The sequence below is a fragment of the Lissotriton vulgaris genome, chromosome 4_1, assembly GCF_964263255.1.
Source record: "Lissotriton vulgaris chromosome 4_1, aLisVul1.2, whole genome shotgun sequence".
NCBI classification, from domain to species: domain Eukaryota; kingdom Metazoa; phylum Chordata; class Amphibia; order Caudata; family Salamandridae; genus Lissotriton; species Lissotriton vulgaris.
In genome coordinates this window covers 1,211,783,521-1,211,804,397 of record NC_141691.1, presented here as the reverse complement: position 1 = coordinate 1,211,804,397, position 20,877 = coordinate 1,211,783,521, and the positions used below count along the sequence as shown (strand labels likewise).

Sequence of the window (20,877 nt, the reverse complement as noted above, 5' to 3'; positions counted from 1 at the left end):
ATCCGGGCACAGTGCATGCTCTGGTTGTGGGAAGGCTAGATGATGAAGCATGCGGACACAGTTTGTGTCGGTGAGGGTGTTTCATTTCACAGAGAGGAGTCTTAGCCAATATGGCTGGCAGACTAGTTAATATAGTGGTCTCACTCTACCACTTTAGAGGTTTTGTATATTACATTGCCAATGGAAGTTTTCGAAATATTTGTCGTTTCATAGCTATCCATCTGATGGTTGTCTTGTTGGAAAGCTTATACACTGATCTGTAGGACTGAATTGTTTATAGTGACCAGGCAACAAAAAAGATTGTTGAGCTTCTTGGTTCATTGGGAAACGTTATATCAGGTGCTATCAGCTATATCTATGTATTCGCAATAGTCGTGACAAAGGCAGTAGCATGACTCATGTATTTTGAAGCCAACAGGCTTTTAAGTGTGGATTGTTGTAGCACAGTGGTAAAGCCTGTAGAACGGTATTTTGTAAAAGGGATTGTACATTTTTTTGGGTAACATTATTTTGCAGATGAACTTTTATGAATAGTATTTACCGGTTAGTGTATTAAAGTACTTTTTATGTGTTATCTGAGACTTTAGCGGTCTGCCAGCTTTAATAATCATAAAATCCCTATGCATAAAAGGATTTTTGGTTATCCTTCTTCAACCATTGGTCTGTCCGATTGTCATTCACACAATCTTTTCACCCATGACAGAATACAGCTTAGGGCAATAGGTCAGCCTACTTCATCTGTTGCCTCTCTTGTGCTGTCAGTGAGGGTATTTCTCCAGATCATATGTGCAGATCGGCATTTAAATTAGGGTTCCTCAATGCTAGCTCTGGTACGGCCCTTTAGTCTAGTCTTTGATTTCTTTCCTTATCCTTTTTTTTTTCAGTAATTTTTTATTGAAAATTATATTTACATGGTGCAGAGGCTATACATGGGCGATAACGGAAAACATAATCCCCTTTTTTAACATTACCCAGCGGTTCACCAGACCGTGTTAGAGCTGGTAGTTTGCTTTCTCTTCATATGAAGTGCACTACAATCCGAGCAGCCAAGGCTTCCAAACTGGTCATCATCTTTCAATGGTATTCTCCATAGTTTATCATTGCTTTACATTCCAAGATGACAACCATGTTTAGAAGCCACATGTCAGCCTTCATCGATCTTCAGAACAATGGTATTCTATGCTTAGTGACATTCCAAGATGGCCTTCTAGTGAGAGGCTTATTGAGTGTGTGTCTTGCAGTGGTTTTGTGCAAATTGTAACATTATTTTACTCTTCCAAGAGATCCAACATTTTGCTTCTCGAAGTGGTGGTCATGTTGTAACGTTAAAACATCTATGCTGTATGCACTGTTCCAATCGCAGATGCCCGCCATCTGCTGTTTTTAATTTTTACAATTTTTTTTATTGTGACCATATACCTGCTATGTTTAGATGGCTGCATTTTTTTATACTTTTATTCTTTTTAATTTATATTGCCTTTGCTTTTTGAGATTGTGTGTTTTATTGTGGAATGTAGAGTGGGTGACTGGAAGAATGATTCAGTGGGTTGTTGAATGGATGCAGGAGTGGGGGATGAATGACAGTGTATGTATGATTAGTTATTGAGCACCTGAACTCACTGCTGTCTGAAGAGGCACTTTCAGTTATAAGCCAGATATGTTGCCATTACCTTTGCTTGTTCCCTGCTGTGAAAGCTGATCTAGAGGACAAGACTTCTCTTTTGGCCCTAGATGGGCATTTAGAACTCTAAGAGGACTGCACCTTTGTTGTTTCTTCGACATATGCTGGCTGTGTAACTGCACTTTCTTTGTAATCTATCTAGAGTTCATGCAAGACACAGCACTATGCATCTTAATGCAGGGTTCTCCTTTTTAGTTTGAGCCCGGGCAGCGCATGCGCTGCTGCGAGGCATGCAGTAGTGGAGTATGGCTTTGAAGCCCTGCCCACTCAACGCCCATATTTTTAATTAACTTGTGTCATTGTCCTTCGTAAACGCTGGCTTCCCAGACGTTATTAGGCTTGTTAGTCCCTTCTTGGTATCGCCATGTCTCCATTTGTTATACCTTCTATAACGACTGGACCTTTTACTGGTGTTGTTATATGGTCTGCTTTAAAAGTCGGTGAGCACTAGTTTATTTAATGCTCTTCCCCTATTCCACCCACTGCCTTGCAACACGCCGCCCGCTTTTGTTTTAATTTTGACTAATGGCGCTCCGCTTTAACTATAGGGGCCCCGTTTTTTTCTTTATTGTAGCAGGGTGGTCCGCATTTAGCGGTCATGCTTATTTATTTATTTTGTTTACTAGCGCCCATGCGGCGCATTAACATTCGTAGAGGCTGCACCCCTTTCTTTACACAAATCGGGTCTTAAGATAGGTACTCGGCCAACATGAAAGTGAAAGCGTTTTTACAAAACAAAAAAAAAAAACAATTCTTTGTCAACTTGACAAACAGAATTTTTTTTTTTATTAAAGCCCCCATGCTGCAGTTTCAGTTTAATGTCACACAGCCCTTTCTTTAGAGGCAGCTTGTCTAAAGAAAGGAGTGAAGCCTTCATGAATGTGAAAGTGCCGCATGGGGGCTAGTAAAAAAACCAAATATTGGCTATGCAATAGGTCTCGCATTTGCGAGAGTTTAATCTATTGCATTGCCAATAGTTTAAACTCTCGTTAATGCAAGACCTTTTGCATTGCAAATGCTTGTTATTAATCTTGTGTGTTTTAGAAATGTGGTGAATTTGTGATTCATAGTCTAGCCGTGTGATGTAATAAAACAATGTACACCTTTTTATAATTTTGATTTAAGCTTGACTCGTATTTTTTTCAAGAATATAAATAAACAAGCATTTACAATGCAACGGTTTCGCCTTTGGAAAAGTTTGAGCTATTGGCATTGTGAATGACAAACTTTTTATTTATGTGTTGGTTTTGAAAACAGATAAATAAATGGCATTGTCATTTACAATGGCAATAGCTTAATCTCTCGCAAATGCGATTTGTATTGCAACTATTTCAGTTATCATTTTGCACTACGATGAAAACTGGCTTGTGCATTTACTCCTGCAGAAGAGTATCAAGAGGAGAGTCAGCAGGCGTCCCTGTAGGAGGTAGTGTATTCAAGACTGTGCAATACAATACATGCTCCCTTGCCAACTCATGTATTGTATGTAAATGTATTGGCATTTATATAGCGCACTACTTACCCGTAGGGTCCCAAGGCGCTTCGACCGCTGCGAAACCCTTCCTGGCTTCCCTGAGAGATGGTCCCTTAATGGGTATCTCCAGGGTGAGACCAGGCATCCCCGGCGGTCTGGTAGGGGCCGTTAGTGAAAATGAGGCAAGCTAATGCCCAGAGTTGCCGAGTGTGATCGCTGATCATAGTGGGCACCGAAGCGAGAGAATTATCGAGTCCGCTGACCCTGGTCCAGAAACCTGCCGCGCCGGGAATCGAACCCTGGTCCCGGGCCGTCCTCTGCTCTCGGGTCTGCCGCCTCTAACCAGTGAGCCACACTACTTCACTCACTTGGTCTCGAACGCCCAGTCATACACTGCACCACCATACATTGCGACACAAATTGAATAACGGAAAACAGACAAAATATCACCATAGAAACCACAATATTTTGACAAAACACGTTTCAGTGAACATTTCAATAAGGTCACAAAGGCCAGATAACTTATCCAAAATAAATTATATATATATAAAAAAACACAAACAAAAGGCCTTGATGTGGAAAGGCAATAAAAGGTAGTAATCAATTGTTCTTTTTACTACTTGGACATTTCGTCACTTAACAGTAAAACCGAATCGTGACAACTTAAATATTTAAAAACTCGCCAACGTTCTCAACATAACGGATGAATTGCCTAAAAATTAAACTTTATCATTATTCATAAATCAATCATCAAAAAGGGGACAACACTTTACAGCTAGTTTTTTTCATCAAGATCTTGGGGTGTGACCAATACGTTGATAGCTACCCGAGTCTCCGATCTTTACAGGGACTGGACCCGCAGACGCAAGATTTCTGGTGGCTCTAATGGCGGTGGAGCCGGGCTGCACTTATCGTGCTAACGGGAGCACTGGGCAAGAAATACCAAATTGATCCTTGCAGGCCTGTTGTCGACCCTCCGACACAGACAACGGAGAGCTGGACTTGCCTGCAAACTGGCTAGGGCTGCGAGATCTCGCCAAGAGCCTGTGCCCTGCTGTTGAGAGGAGGCAGTGGAGAAAGGGAGTGAGTCAACCCCTCCCACCCCCTGAAGAGTCCATCTAAGGGCCTGATGGCCTACACCTCTCCTGTAACCTTCTTTCCAGCTGCTGACACCGGATTACAGGGGGCTCCTGAACCCTCACCCCTAGTGGGACCGGGATCAACGTCTATGAAAGGGGCCTCGCGGCGGGAGCACGCGGCACCATTACCAGTGGGCAGGTCCGTGTTCTCCGGTAATGAGGTCGGAGGGCCGCATCTGCCGACACACTCTAGTGGACCACAAAATCAGGGCAGGATCCCGTCACGGAATGAAGTATGTAGTGAGTTGGTCCCCCTGCTCCAAGGACATTGCCACGAGGCATGGCGTCTTACAGCACCCATTTATGTGAGCAGCCAACCGGACGGGGGCGGGCAGGCAGGCACACGGACGGCGGGAGGCACACGGACAGCGGGAGGGGGGGCGGGCAGGCACACGGACAGCGGGAGGGGGGCGGGAACGGGGACACGAACAGCGGGAGGGGGGGCAGGAACGGGAAGACGGACAGAGGGAGGGGGGTGCGGGAACGAACACGGAAAGCACTCACCTGGACCTGGACTTCCTGCGGCGGTCGGCCGTGGAATGACGAAAAGAAACCTCGACGACCCAAAAAATAAACCCCGCCCACGGCCGCGATGACGATGCAGAGGGAAGAAATCACGGGACCGCCCCAGAATCTGGTCCGGCCTTGACGGACAGATCCGGCTTCTAATGGCTAGCCTCCATTTATGGAGCTAGCCAATGGGAGCCGGGGGACGTTCCTATATCCCATACTGTAAACATTAGATTTCGCCTGCGCGAACTGCTTGCGCAGTAAGGCCAGGCGAAACCTAAAAAGGAAGAATTATACGTTTTTCCTTTCATAAGTAGGTGCGTTTAAATGTGTGTTCAGTGCCTTCAAAACCTGGAAAATCATTGAGGAGTACTTTTGAACATGGTATTACCTTTTACAAAGCCTCTTCCTCGTTTATTCATTGATACACGTTGAAAAAAGCTGCTATTTGTTCTTCGGTATGGTTTCAGAACTACTCGATTAAGGTGTGCCGATTTCCTTTGTAATCTGATGTCGTCCAGGCCATTACTTTTGTCTGACATGAGCAGACCTATAGAGCTACAATCTAAATATAAATATTCGTACATGCTTCAGCTACAAAAATTCGTAACAATGTGATCAGTACCCTCAGATCTGTTAGAGGTCGAAGAAAATGTAAGTGCCCTGCTTTGTGTTTCTTGGTCCTTGATTTAGAGTTGAATACGTTGACCAAACTTCTATCAGGGCCCATTTGCGCATTTGCATCTTAAAGCTGTTTTTCTGATGTGTACTGCTGTGTGTTCTGCTATGTGGAAGGCAATTTTTCATCTTCATTTTAGGCTGTGTTCCATCTCGATCTTAAGGTCCTTGGCATCAATGCACACCTCTTAAGCAAAGGTCGTTTATTCCTTTGTTAATTCTTGTTAGCATAAGTGATGTTAGAGTGACTACAAAAGCCACAAAACCATACCATACTGACGCGTGCAGCATCGTTCTTATGCTTGGTTACTGTCAAAGGATGTTGCTTAACAGTACAAACACTTCAGCTGACTAAAAGGCACTGTTCAACCTCATTGTAGGAATTAAACAGCAAAATCCTCTCCCACCCGCTCCCATTTTGTGGTTTGACATCACTAAGCGATGTTCTCTTCATTGAGAGAGAGAGAGAGAGAGAGAGAGAGAGAGAGAGAGAGAGAGAGAGAGAGATAGAGTGGCTCCACACTATATGGAGTCCAGTCAGTGGGAACCTCAATGATGCTAAGGGAGCACCCCGACTTTAAAAGTACCAAGAGGCCGTGCATTGGCAAGATATGCCGCTAACTTAAAATTGGTGACACATTTTAAGTATGTCCAGTTTCTCAACCCATGTAGAGTAGTAAGTTGATCTGGAATACTATACAGCCAACATGAATTTTGGGGTGAAGATTTGGAGATGAGACCTTTATATTAAAATTTAATTTCTTGCATTTTTTAAAGAAATGTAAAAGCTATGAAGGAAATACTGAGGTGTATGTAAATTGCAGCTGGTAACAATTACATACATCATTTAAAAATTCCAGTTCTAACCGTATGAGCTTGGTGGGCAGAAAGAACAGTCTTAAACTATATCTTTCAAAGGAAAGTTACGATGTAATGTGTAACTGTATCCTGTATAATATTTGCTTAGCTGGAGTGGAAATTTCGCACATCTCCTGGGCTAATTCTTTGTTGAAATAAAAACATAGTGCGTTCACCTCGGTTTTAGTGGAGCCAGCCCCTTCCCAAGTAATCGCTGCAACTGCCCAGAAAGTGTCAGTTGGTTGTAATGATAAATGTACTTGTTTTAAAGCAAAAGATGGCATGCGGTCTCCATTTTAGCCTGCTCCAATTGCATGTAATAAAACTGTATCCTCGACTACGAAGTGTTTTGCAAAGGCACAACGTTGGCGGAATTAATGTTCTCAGATTAAAATTAGATTCGTTTTTACAGTTTGCCAGTTATTCGTGGGAGGGGAGTGGAACTTCTCACTCAGATATCGGCTATCTCAAATATATATTTATCCTCTATTTTTATTTTGTTTCACTGCATTTGATATTACGTGATGTAAAGTAAAGAGTTGGGCTCTCAAAGTACAATTGCTTTAAACAATGCACATTCTTGAAGTTCCAGTTAACTCTTCCACTGTTGAGAGCCAGAGTACTCCTTGCTGCTTAAAAAAAAGTCTGCGAGGTTCACAACTTTCTTCCAATGGAAGTGCTGTACCTTTTTGAACATAGAGGTAAGTCTTCATCGCTCTTCTATAGCTAGAGGCCACAGGCTTTACTCATAGTAGCCGAGGATTCAACAGCACAAATTCAACCAGATGGACTCTTGCTGCTTCTTGGAGTGACAGTGGGCCTATGCCCAAACTCTTGGCGTATATTGTTCAAATCTTTTTTTAATTGTGTTGTTATCTGGAACATATACACCAACCTATAACCGGAGGCTAGCTCTTGGTATTTTAGAGTTGGCCTATGCCCCGGCGGCTTGAGCGAGCCCCCGACAGTGTCTAATTTGAGCCTGTGGTTACTGGTGCTGGGCACTGGCACTTAATTTTCAACACCGGCCCTTATAACAATCTTCCACATGGTGGAACTGTTTGTCTAATTTAGAGATGTGCACAACAGTCATTAATTCAATATACATTAAAATAACTAATCCCTCCTACCTAAGCCATTCTCATAGCTTTATGGGCCTGGAATAGTCTGCATTGTCACACTTATAGGAGTGTAATGGTTAATAGTTGTGTTGATACTGTAATTGGCAGTGCTGGCACAGGCAATGGGTGCTGCAAGCTGCAGTGGCCGCCTGACGTGGGCCCTGTCACCTATTTTGTTACCAATGAAGAACTGAACCGTGGCTTCTGGTAGGATAGATTATATTGCATCATTACATTTCTGGAAAGTAGGTTCTATCCGCACCTTTTGGCTTACAAATTAAATGGAAGTCAAGTTGATTGTCATTTTGCCTTTTTTAATCACCCTTGTAGTACAGTGGGGCAGCAGTGTAACACCAAACCTGCAAAAAAGCATTGGATTTCACAGGACCTCCCTTTCTTCCTCGGAGGACCTGGACATTCCCAACAGTTTGAGCCTTGAAAGGCCAGACTACATGTGCCTTCTGGTGGCCCTCTTGTAGCACCAGAGCTCTCATTTTCCCCCGAATTTGCAGCGCTGGTGGGTTACACATCATTTGAGTGTTAGAGAGTCTCTTCCTTTAGTGGAATGTAAAAGTTTTCTCTCCTTTCAGAGTGGCCCATATCACATTGGTGCCTTAAAGCAAAAGTAGTTCCATCTCACCTCAATTACTCATTAAAGAATTAGAGCCGTTCCCATCTAAGAACCAGGCCGTCCTACCCACTCCTTCCCACTTGTAGAATACTAATTGACCCTTTATAACATTTGGGTGGCCTCATTTTCGAGTTGAGTTCCCAGGACCCACCTGATTTTGAAACTTGAAAGTGTTTGATATTCCTTATGGCTTAAACAGGTTCCTTCCTCCAGAGCATTTTACCTTACCGCCCAGACCGCCCCCTTTCGGCTCACCTTTTGGGGGCTCAAGAAGATCTTTCTCATTCAGAGTCTCATGATCCAACCCCTTAGGAGTACAGTATTTCCCTCTCACTCACCTATGGAGTGTCAAATCATCACATTTCTCTTTAAAACCTCCAGTAGGCCATTACACTTTTGTGAACAAGCAGATTCTCCATTGGAGGTTGAGTGAACAATCCAGTGACTCAGAGCCTCTCGTTTGTGGTTGCTGTATGCCCCTGCTTACAAGTAGTCCATATCAGATGCGGCAATCTACCTATGTGACTGCTTGAATGTTGTCAAAGTTTCCTGAATACTGTTTTTGCTGGGCACACTCATGCTTGGTCACACTGGGTGCAAGTCTCAATTAGAGTTTATAGTCATTCAAAGCGCACGCAAGAAAACCAAGCAACTGTTACTGGTAAGCAGTGGCGGCTGGTGACATTTGAAAGTAGTGGGGCGTAAAATGTCAGTCAATGCAGAAATTGATTTTCAGATTGTAAATTGAATAAAAATAAATAAAGCCCTTTCAGCCTGATGGCCGTAATGCGCCTGCCACCTTCTAGCTCAGCACTTTGTCATTAAAAAAACGTTTACCATACCCTCTTATTTGTTCTGCTGCTGCAGAACAAACTACCACAGTGAGCAGGCTGTTTGTCTGCTCTTATCGGATACTTCAATTTATTTTAAAAACAGCAGGCCCCGGTATTGATTTTACAGCCCCACTGGGCTGCCTGTTGATATTGTTCTCGCTGTTTATCCCAGCGAAGCGTTCCCATCGGAGGCGCATTTTTTAACAGACATGCAAGGAATCGCTCCTTTGCCGTATAATTGTGAACGTGTGAAACAGAACCGGTAGGTAGGATTCTTTCCGGCTGCTCTGTTTCACAACACTCTTTGCACAACTGACGTCAACAATGCACTCAATTGATAGTCTGCAACGGTCCCAGACAACACTAATTTATGTACATTCAAGATGGCCTCTTGCCCGTTTTGTCTGGGCATTCTCGGTACTCGTGCCTTGCAGTTGTACAAGTAACAAACTGAGGAGAAAGTCAAACTTTAACAGACAGGTTCTATAACAATGATGAATATTAGGCAGAGATACTTGCCTGTAGCGTCCTTCTATGTCCTCCATATTGGACGCGGGAGCCTTTACATTCGCATTAATAGCTCTTGGACATTTTGTCATGCTTTTTACTTCGTTACTTCTCTTGCTCTTTGGCCTATTTTAAAAAAAAGTTGTTTCCCCGCCTTAATGATTGTACTAACCTAGCGTTTATACCAACAATTATAGCGTTAAAATTCTAGGATGGAGGAACTAGTATTCCCAGCAAAAACAGTAGTCACTGATCCATTGGTAACATCTCCCTCCACCTTTCAATCCCTGAAGGAAAGTGAAGTAGTTCTAAAGAGGCAATCGTGGCTCCATGACCGGACACTGAGAACAGGATTAAGCATGTTCCAAGCTCATTCAGCGCCCACAGAGAATAAAACTCTATAAATAAATATAAAAAACTTACCTTGGCAATGGCTTCCCGAGTTCCCGCTCTGACTCTTGAGTCCCGAGACTGCTCCCGCCATCCTGAAATTCGAATGCCGCCGCTCTCGTCACGGAAGGCTGCAGGCAGCCTCCCTCCCCTCCATGGCAGCCGGCGCTGATTGGTTCGGCCGGCTGCCCTAAAAACGTCATTCCACTTAGTCTGCATCCTGCAGAACAGAAAGTGGGAGGAGGCTTGGGGGAGCGGCTTGCCCTCTGTTGCTAATACTGTCTGTTTGGACTGCCTCTCAGGCTGTCCAAACAGTCCGTATTAACAACATTGGGCAAGCCACTCCCCCAAGCCACTCCCCCCTTCCCTGAGACTCGAGTCGGGTTAGTAACCAGGAAGGAAGTTCTGTTCTGCTGACTGTAGTGTTTTCTCGCCGTGCGAGAAGGGCAGGCAGAAACAAATGGTAGTTATAAATAAATAACTACCATTTGTTTCTGCCTTCTTCTCGCACGGCGAGAAAACAGGGGGGGCGGCGCCCAAACGCCCCCATGGGGAAACCGCCACTGCTGGTAAATGACTAGTATCTTTTTCTGATGTGGTGGTATGGTTGTAATTGCAGACATATCCAGACCCCCATGGTATCTCATTGCACTTCTATTGAATGAAATGTTACACCAGAAACTGGTAACGCGTATTATTCCGAGTAAGGGTGCCGCTTTGACAACTTTGTGACTTAAAGCGCCCCTTCCTTCCTGTGCAGAGCTCATGGGGCCCTAAATAGTGAATAATTATGTCTTAACCGGAAGATGTAAATGCACGAAATAGTATTTAATCAATTAAATGAAATTCGAAACTTAATATATAATTAGACCTATTGAGTCAAGTTAGGAGTGGTACATGGTATCATTTTCTCTTGTTCTGACGAAAAGCCTTAGGGGTTAGGCTTGAAACATATAGACCAGGAGAACACCCATCCAAGTGTGAGTCTCCACCTGCCCCTTTTTAGTAGTACCAGCTACAGGACTTAATAAACCTTATACTCCAAATAGCCAGGTACTTTTTTTAATAATACACACTTGCTTGACCCTTCCACTCCCTTCCCCTTATAGTCAACACCCAAGTAAGTGCTCCCACGTCTCCGTTGGTCGTAGCACGCCCCGTCCCTCAGCAGGGCGGGCAGAACCCGATGATGAAGCATGCCACCCCAGAAAAGGCTCGGAATACGGAGGTCCAGGCTCTGGTGGGCTCGCGACTGGACTACGGCAACTCCCTGTATCTGGGTTCTTCTAAATATGTGATGGACAGGCTACAGGTGGTCCAAAAGGCGGCAGCCAGAATGCTCCTAAAGATCCCCAGGTAAGAATCCGTAAGATCCTCTCTGAGAAAGCTGCATTGGCTACTCATTCACTCCAGTGTCAAGTTTAAAGCCCTCTGCCTCGCCCACAAAGCCATGCAAGGGATAGCTCTGGCTAGGATACGATCCCTCGTCTCCCTATACATCCCTAACGGGTCCCTAAGGCCCTCATCCGATATTCTGATGAAGATACCAAAGATAAAGAGATCAAGATTAGGTGGAAGATCTTTTTTCACAACAGGTCCCAAAACTTTGTAACTCAATGAACGCAGAACTGATACTGGTTGATAATGAACAGTGTTTCAGGAAAAAACGTAATACCAGGTTGTTCCCATGATGCCTCACCTACCTATTGCCTCTCTCTGTAGCGCTGGGAAGCCCTCTGGTAGCCATGCACTTTATAAATCCCATAAACATAAGCACCATGGTTCACTTTGGTGGGTAAGGGTTATTTTAAGAAAACTCCGTTTCCTTTAAATTAATAATTATACCATCAATAGGACGGTCACTCTATTCACAAGTCTACTTCTTTTAGTTATTTATGCAAGACATGAGTCTGAGTCCACCTTGTACCTGACCTCCCTCCCCCACCCCCCTTCTTTGTGTGCTTTGCATATTCAGACCCCCATGGTATCTCATAGCACCTCTATTGAATGAAATGTTACACCAGAAATTTTCTTTTAACCAAAAATATAATTGGCTTTTCTTTGTTACAGATTTTTTGAAGAGGCCTCTGGAGAATTATGCGAGAAATTTGAAGGTACCTGTTCATGTAATCCGAATGGAGCAGCGCTCTGGACTGATCCGGGCCAGGTTGAAAGGTGCTGCAGCTTCTAAAGGCCAAGTCATCACTTTCCTTGATGCCCACTGTGAGTGCACTGTTGGATGGCTGGAACCTCTCCTAGCACGCATCAAAATGAACAGGTGAGTGGGCAGCTTTCTTGATATTTTTTATGCTATTTTCTTTTGAAATAATGCACACAGAAAGCAATCCATTAACCTGGTTGAACATATAATGTCTTGCATTATGTTATGCTGATAGAGGAATGCCTTAGCTAAGCTTAAGAGATACCAACAAAATGGAGAAACTGTTTGGAGAGGGAAATGCTCGTCTTGTGTATCATTATCAGCATTTTATAAATCCAGTTCACCAAATGAAATATGATTTTTCAATTTTGGCCAAGCATCTTTTGTGACAGATGTCCGCTTTTCCGTTCGATTAACGAACTCCCTGGCGATGCTTAATGGTATAATGATAATGAAGAACTCCATTCCCTTAATTGTATTACACCCATAGAAAATAATCTGTGCGCTTCAATGGTAATTCAACCTCAACAAAAAGTTACCTAAATCTTAGAATGACTAATTTTTCTACTGAAATCCGTGTCACAACAGACTGGTGTTTCATGTTGCCCTTTTTTCTTAAAAGGTCTTCTGGTTTTGTGGGATTTAACGTTCTGTTGCCTATTTTAAGGTTTTGACTATTAATATCCTGAATTAGTTTACCGTTTCGTCCTCCTAGAGCGCACTAACATTATCCACAAACATTTGGTATCTATTGCATTTTATTATTGCCACACTCTGTGACAGAATGGCAATTATGAATGCAGTGCTCCAAAGGAAGATAAAATGGTTGTCCTTTGCCTTGATGGATTTGGGGAGATACTTTTTGTGTGTAATAGTGTTTCCATTTTCCCTTCGACTACTCTCTGTTTTGATCATCTTCGCGTTGTTTTCATGGTCTCCCCTGGCTGAAGTGTTCCCAGAGAGTCGGTGTGCTGCTTCAGCATATTTTTAAGTGTGACATAAACATAGCTTGAAAAACTGCAGGAGCTTATGTCCTAAATTAAAAAATTAAATAAAGATAGAGGGGCTTTTACTAAGTTCTCTTTAGGTCATTACTTGTTGAAGTGTCTTTTGCAATGTGAAGCAACACACAGGACAGCCGTTCAACATGACTTACGAAGTAATATCCTCTTTACTGCCGGAGTCCGCATATGGCAAGCGGGAGCACTTCCCTGAATGAGTCCTCCTCAGGAGACAGTTTGCAGCTGCACTTAAAGCTGCTTCTGTCTGAGAATCAGAAGTGCATGTTGATGTCCTGTTGTGGGGGCCGCGTAGGGGAATGGAAAGGTGTTATTGGCTTTACTGCCCCCTAACGTTGGGCAGATCAATGTACCAATGCAGTTGAAAGTCCTCAAAGACAAGGTGAGAAGTAGCCAGCTCTCCTCCAATAGCTGCTGTTTTGGTGCCCTATGTACCTTCGCATTCCCTGTAGATAATAACTGCACCCCATGGTCTTGAATCTACAAAAAGCTCTGCTAGACACCCTTTATTTAGGTTTTTTGAGCTTTTCTCAATTTAAGGTAGTTCTTGATTGACCCTCCTATTTCCTCTTGCATCAGGATTTGCTGTATTTTGTTCAGCGGTACAAAAGGGGGTGGTAATGGACGGAGCATCTGAACCAATCAAACACTCGCACCCAGTCAAAAGATCTGGGTTTAATCCATCACCGTTCTTTAGCCCACTCTGCCACCCCAGTTCAGACATGGCTATGTGGAAATCAGTCTGACCCTGTGCCTCATGGGAACAGTCCAGCCCGAACTGCCAAGCCATGCCTTCCCTGGACCAGAAACAAGCTTCTGAGGACCGGTTTCTGGCATTCCAGCCGTCTTCAGCCCGGCTTGCTTGAATCCAGGGGCAAAGTGCGCAAGGGACTCACGTCTGAGCATTCGCTGCCACACTTATGGCGGCCAAAAGTGGTACAAAAGGGGGTGGTAATGGACGGAGCATCTGAACCAATCAAACACTCACACCCAGTCAAAAGATCCGGGTTTAATCCATCACCGTTCTTTAGCCCACTCTGCCACCCCAGTTCAGACATGGCTATGTGTAAATCAGTCTGACCCTGTGCCGCATGGGAACAGTGGTGTGGAGTGCAAATAAACGATGGATTTAGGCCCAGATCTTTGTACTGGGGTGAATGTAAGACATTGTTCTGCATTCTGTCCATCAACTGTGTTTTTTGCAATTTTCACCCCGAGTGGGCTGGGTATGCTCAGACGTGAGTCCCAGGCTCTCCACATCACTGGAGTCAAGCTATCCAGGCTGAAGAAGGCTGATAGCCAGAAACCGGTCCTTGGATGCTTGATTCCGGTCTAGGAAAGACATGGCTTGGTAGTTCGGGCTGGACTGTTCCCATGAGGCACAGGGTCCAGGCTGATTTGCATATAGCCAGTGTCTGACCTAGGGTGGTGTGGAGTGCAAAAAAACGATGTATTTAGGCCCAGATCTTTGTACTGGGGTGAATGTAAGACATTGTTCTGCGTTGTGTCCATCAACTGTGTTTTTTGTATTTTGTTAAGCAGCAGGAATGGGCACTCTAAAGTTTCACCAAGAAAGATGTTCGATCGGCACATTCCGGACTGTATGCTTGGTCCCTTCTCCTCTCTCCATCTTGCAGTATGTTCTCCTGCTTTCAGCCCCCAACAGGGCGCCTTTTGCTGCAGAAAGCTGTGAAGTGCACCAGGCTACTACATAAAATACCTTGCATTGGGCACTAAAGCAGTCACTGCTGCAAACATTCATAGAGACGGGAACAACCGTATTTAGAGTCTTCTGGTTTAGTGGTGTTGACTGGCCATGGCGAGTTAAGACAACTGTTGTACATTTATTTATTTGTAGAACATGCAAATGCCCCCCAGAGGCACCATGGTGCTAGAATTAATTGGAAGATGTGAGCATTTCCTGAGTAAAGAGCCAGGTTTTTAAGGTCTTCCTGCACTTGGACTAGCAAGTAATGATGTTCAGCTCAAATAGAGGTGAATTCCAAAGATTATCTGCTTGCCCAAAAAGCCCGTCTCCCTTCACCAGCTTCTTTGTCCTGGTTGTACAAAGCAGATAGGACTCGGCCGAGAACGAAGAATGGGGAAGAGTGTATTGAGTCGTTTGTTATAGAAAAGACAGGCTATTGTGATCAAGTATTTAAACAGAGACATAAGCTTTGAAATATTGAGCTTCCCCAAGTGGTTAGAAATGGGAGCACATGAACGCAGTCTGGCTCATGCCTTCTTGGCAGTTGAAGTGGGTGGTGGACACCAATAGATACAGGTAAAAGGCACTGGCGCAATCATAACGAACGCCAACTGTGACTCTGATATAGTGTGTATGCTCAAGAAGGAGAGTGACCCCTTTTCAAGCTTTTAAGATTAACAATTTTTATAAACAAATAAGCAGGCAGAGATAACTTTTGCAGCTTGTAGTTTGAGGATTTTCTTTTTAAAGAGCACTCTCGAGTGGGAGAAAGGCAACAACCTAGGAAATATGACCACCAGACAGATGACCAGGAAGTTAGATTTTTTTCCCATCAACACCACCATAGTCTTACATGCATTTAATTTCAAGTAGTTCATCCAGATGGCCACATTGTCCAAACAAGTGCGAACATGTAGACAAGCTGCTTCAGATTTCCGTCTAATATAAGAAAAATATATATATAAATGAGGTCTGTATGCACTTGATTGCTCTGAAACAAGCAGGATGCCTCTGAGCTGAATGCTTACTGCTGACACAAGCCGTAATCTGCAGATTACAAGTTTGAATCCAGGCAAGGCTTATCTATCCTTTTATCCATTTGATGAGAGTAAATTGAGTACCATTGCATTGGGGAATAGTAACACATTATTTAGAGCTCTTACAAATGCCAAAAGTACCTTCAATTGTTATTTCAATGAATATACATCTGCAAGTGTTTCTCTTATCGCGTAGAGAATCATGATGATCTTTCCTGAAACCCCTACAGAATGCTGCCATTTGCTAGTTGGAGGGCTTGGAAAGCTTCACCTATTTTTTTTTTTTTTTTTTTGTTTTTTGGGACTTATATAGCGCATGGCTGCCCGTGAGCGTCCCAGCGCTGATATTGCAGAACTACTGAGGGGGAAAGACGGGGAAAGAGAAGAAGATTATTGCGGGAAGAGGTGGGTTTTTAGGAGCTTGCGAAATTTCAGCAGATTGGCCTCAGAGCGGAGGTGAAATGGCAGAGCATTCCAGGAGGTGACCGCAGTGACCGAAAAACGGCGTCCTCCAGTCCGGGCTTTTTTGATTTTATGGACCGTGGCCAGATGGCCTTGAGCTGAGCGAAGGGGCCTATTAGGTCTGTATGGAAAGATCATGTTTTTTAGCATTGGAGGCCCTTGATTTTGCAAAGCTTTATGGGCCGTGCAGAGGGCCTTAAACTTGACCCTTTCGCGGATCGGCAGCCAATGTAGGGCCTTGAGGGCGGGTTTAGCTGAGACCCTGCGAGAGGTCCCAGTGAGAATCCTGGCTGCGGCATTCTGTGTTCTTTGCAGAATGTTGATCGTGGATTCCGGGGCAGCAAGAAAGAGAGCATTGCAATAATCTAGTCTTGATAAGACTAGACCTTGAACAAGCAATTTCTGAGAGGGTCCTGGAAGTAAAGGGAGGATCTTTCTGATGGAACGCAGTAACCCCACACAGGTACCGGCTGTTTTTTTTCCTATGGCAAGATACTGATGATAACTGAAGGTCCAGAACTAATTGATTAATGCTTATGCCTACCCAGTCCTACAAAAGCATTTGAAAGTGGAGCAGGACAGCAGCAAATATCATATGGCCCTACGGCCAGTGTGACACTGTAAGAGAAAGTGAGCTGAAATCCCTTGCACAGAGAGAATGTTTACAGTTCTTGTGCGAAAGTTCTACACGGCGGGGGGGAGGGGGCGGTTGCAACCTCTGCTAGACCTCATTGCCAGCCTCGTGAGCTTTTGCTTTTTTTTTTGGAAGGGGGGGGGTTGTTGGGTTTGTGGGGCTAGGAGTGACTCGTAAGCAGTGCTGGTCACTGAGCCATGCCCCCTCCCATGGCCCTGCCCACTCAGAAGCCTCTTCACAATTGGTTACAATAGCGGGCTTGATGCTGTGCCCCAATCACACACCCTTCCCCCCCACACAATAACATGTTTTTCGAAGTTGGTTAGAGATGAATCTATGTAGGTCCTTATTTGGCCTCCACACCTTCACATGAAATGTATTTTCAGATGAGCATTCTTTCTTCAACACATTTGCTTGTGGCTACAGGGAAGCTGGAGAGCCTATTTCTATATTAATGATTCATTCATATAGTGGGATAATTTATTCTGCCATTTGTTTAGACGCCCACAATCTTCCTTTATTTTCAGTTTTCATAAAGATTAAAGATGTCTTCACAATCTCTGGAAAAGCATGTTTGTCTTGCAGCGCCTTTCCAGCTAATGGCACCAAATGTATGCGCAGAATGATGTAATGTCCTATGTTTGTCTTTTTAAACATAGACTTGTCAACAAATACTTATCCCAAATATGTTGAAAAATCACTGTAAACTACCTTTCCTGAAATGTGCTCCCTTCTCCTGCTTACATGCATAAAGTGAAGTGCCTTTTCCTCCAAAGGCTGTGAGCTGGACCCGAGCTGCACTAAATGATTGATGCTTAGTGATCCCTCCTGTGGTTGCTTGAAGATGATGATTCTGGGTACAGCGATGGTGTGTCCTAACACTTGGAAACCTACATCAAACTGCCAATATGGATCTGGGAGTACTGTCCCAGATACTACCTTGAACTCTTGCTGACTGAATCAACTTATTTCATAAAAGAATGTTCCTTCCCAACCTATTCATTCCATTCCGTTATCAAGTCCTCTCGAGTAATTTCAAATGTTGTGCTTATTCTCTTTAGTTAAATTATATGTACACATAACCCTGTGCCCAGTGATATATCCTTAAATAGGGTTATGTGCAGGCTCAAGTGCCTGAAACAAAACTAATGAAATTAAATGAGAATTCTCCAATGACGTTAAGTAGACACATAAAGCATTTGAACGTACTGTTCATATGTAGATAATGTTATCATAATTTTTTGGTACTGGTAAATTAGATGAAGGCAAACTCCATATCAGATAATAAATGACATTTTGTAACATCGGCCAATGGTTCACTAGTTTTAAATACTTTTTGTGATAAAGTGTTTGAAACGTTACCCTTGGCACCTATATATCAACGTTGTTGTGCTCAAACTGCCTCATGTTAATTCCATAAAATGAAACCACTAGGGGTCTGTGTGAAAACGTTTTTGGAAAATTGAAAAGCATCTACTTGACTCAAGCCACAGGCCATATGCTTCCCACAAGTGTACAAATGAATAACACTACATTTAATACTACAACTACTCTGTGTGAAAGGCAAAACAGAGTCTGTGAGGAATCAGTATACCAAGGAGGCGTGGCCAAGAGGCAGATGAGAGCGGACGCGTGAGCACAGAGCTCAGCGCCACCTCCGTCGTTTATCCTGATTTAGGGGCATAAAGCGAACCCCCCCCCCAAATCCAATAAGTGGCTGTGGACGGTGCCTAGACGCCTCGACGACCTGAATGAAGACTGAGGCACAGGCGGATTAAGGTGAATTACTGCCTGGAATGGAGCCGAGTTGCGACCCCAAGATGGCGTCATGGCAGCTCCGTGTATCTGGCGAACGGAGTGACGACTGGAGCTGTGGACATTGCCCGGAGCGGCCGGTGAGGGCAGCATTTGCGACTGGGGTCTGTCAGAGGAGCGGAGGTGTGTACAAGAGGGACTCGGCGGCTGGATGCCCGATGCATGGCAGGACAGACTGACTATGGGGATGTAAGATGGCGGTGAGCGCGGCCTAAAGAGGAGCAGTGACGGAGGTGACCCCGAGTCTAGAGCGGACCGGGAGGCGCAGCGCTGCCGCTGGGTGGCCGAAGAGGATAGCGGAGTCAGCGTCGTGATATTGTGCCTTGGTGCGGCACTATACGGCGTGAAGGTTGCGGTGAGCGGGGCCCCCCCTTCCGTGACAGGATCGGCGTCTGGCAGGGGCTGTGACGATGCTCAAGGCGGTGTCCGTTGGTGGCAAAATCTTGGGAGGGATGCAACCGAGATTGTGAAGACTGCCTGACAGCACGGCTTCGTTCCAGGGAGAAACAAGCTCGCTGTGCCTACCCGAGCCAAGCATCGGGACTCTAGGCGGGCGGGGCCGCTGTCATTAAGGGAATTTCAGAGCTGCAGCCAGAGACTCTGGCTCTTGTGACTGCCTGTGCTGATGGCGATAGCTGGATTGCGATGGGACCAGGGGTGAGTTGGAGCCATGAGACCCCCTGAGTAGTGAGACCCAATAGGAGGCAGCAGCTGGGAAGGGCTGGGCAGGTGAAATGATCCAGAGGAGAGCCTGCCTTAGGAACCCCTGTGCCAACTGGGGGAAGTGGCCGTGAACAGTTCACCTGCACTACACTGAGCACGGCACCTCATTGCCTGTACACTAGTGCTGAAGGGCAGTTGGCTGACTATGATGGAAGACTCCCCCCGCCCGCCTACCACTTGAGGGTCCCAAGGTCGGGTGTGGTGCACTGAGGGGATTTTCGACAGCACCTGGAGGCCAAGGCAATTTGGTGACTGGGCAGTGGGACTGAGGAGCGGTGGGGCACGCACAAATGGTGACTCCCTTCCTTTTGCGGTCGTTGAGCCAGAGTGATTACGTGTGGTGGATCACAGGAGTGACTCACCCGAAGCCATAGGAAGGGCTTGCCATGACGTGGGCAGTTACAGAATTAGCTGTGGAGACGGCCGTGCGTGCTGGCAGGCGATCAGTGCAGGGAGCGGCCAAGTTATCGCCAATGTAAAGCTGAGGAGTTGGCGGAAGGCGGTGGAGGGACTACTCCTGTGGTGGCTACGACTGTTGGGCTGAGCAATGTACTGAGCAATGGGGAGAACTGCAGTGGTTATCTGATCTGGGCTGACAAGAAGGGCGCCGCGGTTGTAAGCGGATAACTGGGAGCTGACCCTGATGTTGGTGTAGAGACCCCTTAATGTCTACCAGGAACGGAGTCCGCTGTCCGGGGTGTGCATGACTGGAGGCAAGATCGGACTGGACTACGACGATTTCCCTGAAGGGCCCGTCTGGAGAGTGGGCCTGCTGGGGGACCGAGAGCACAAGGTGAAAAGGCCTGACTGGATTTGGCGATTTCACTTAACTGGGCAAGTGAGGCTTCAGGAGAACGTCGGCCGGTGCAATAGTTTGTTGAATTTCCTTGGTCGTGGCTGCACAGTGAGCGGCGGCGGAGCAGCAGTACACCTCAGTGATCGTTGGGCGTCCAGGAGATTCCAAGCTCCAGTGGAGACATGGGGAAGCCAAGGGGAAAGCAGGTGGGTGTACATCCGGAGCAGGGAGAAGATACAATGACCACAGAGACGCGAGAGGGACCGCAACGACGACCAGAGGGGATGCTTCAACAGCAAGTCGATCAAATATTACGAGCCATTGCAGACACTAGGGAAGCCTTGCAAAAGGACATCGGTCATGTGACACAAAAGCTGGGATTGCTTCGAGCGGATCATGCCAAGTTGGCCGTCCGGGTAAAAAAAAACAGAAGTAATCTTAGAGGTCCTGGAACCGGCTCAGAAATCGATGGCGGCGAAGATGCCGATGTTCAGAATAGGCTGCGGACCCTGGAAAAGCTTGCAGAAGACGCTGAAGGGAGAAATCGGAGGAACAACATCCGAGTGGTGTCGCTGCCTGAAGGGGTGGAAGGGCAGGACATGGTGGAATACCTGGAAAACTGGCAGAAAGTCACGGTTGCACCGGCGGGACTGACATCCCTTTTCACCCTCGAGAGAGCCCACAGAGTGCCTAGCAGGCC

General features: G+C 45.4%; 1 protein-coding gene across 1 annotated transcript in view; it reads left to right on the top strand.

The window, feature by feature from the left end:
• LOC147723054 (polypeptide N-acetylgalactosaminyltransferase 1) overlaps positions 1 to 20,877 on the top strand; it is a 436,567-nt gene that overhangs the window by 141,534 nt on the left and 274,156 nt on the right. Inside the window, exon 2 of the mRNA XM_086965426.1 lies at positions 11,893 to 12,100. Within this exon, the coding sequence (XP_086821552.1) occupies positions 11,958 to 12,100 (143 nt within the window). The 5' untranslated portion in view covers positions 11,893 to 11,957. The remainder of the gene's footprint in view (positions 1 to 11,892; positions 12,101 to 20,877) is intronic.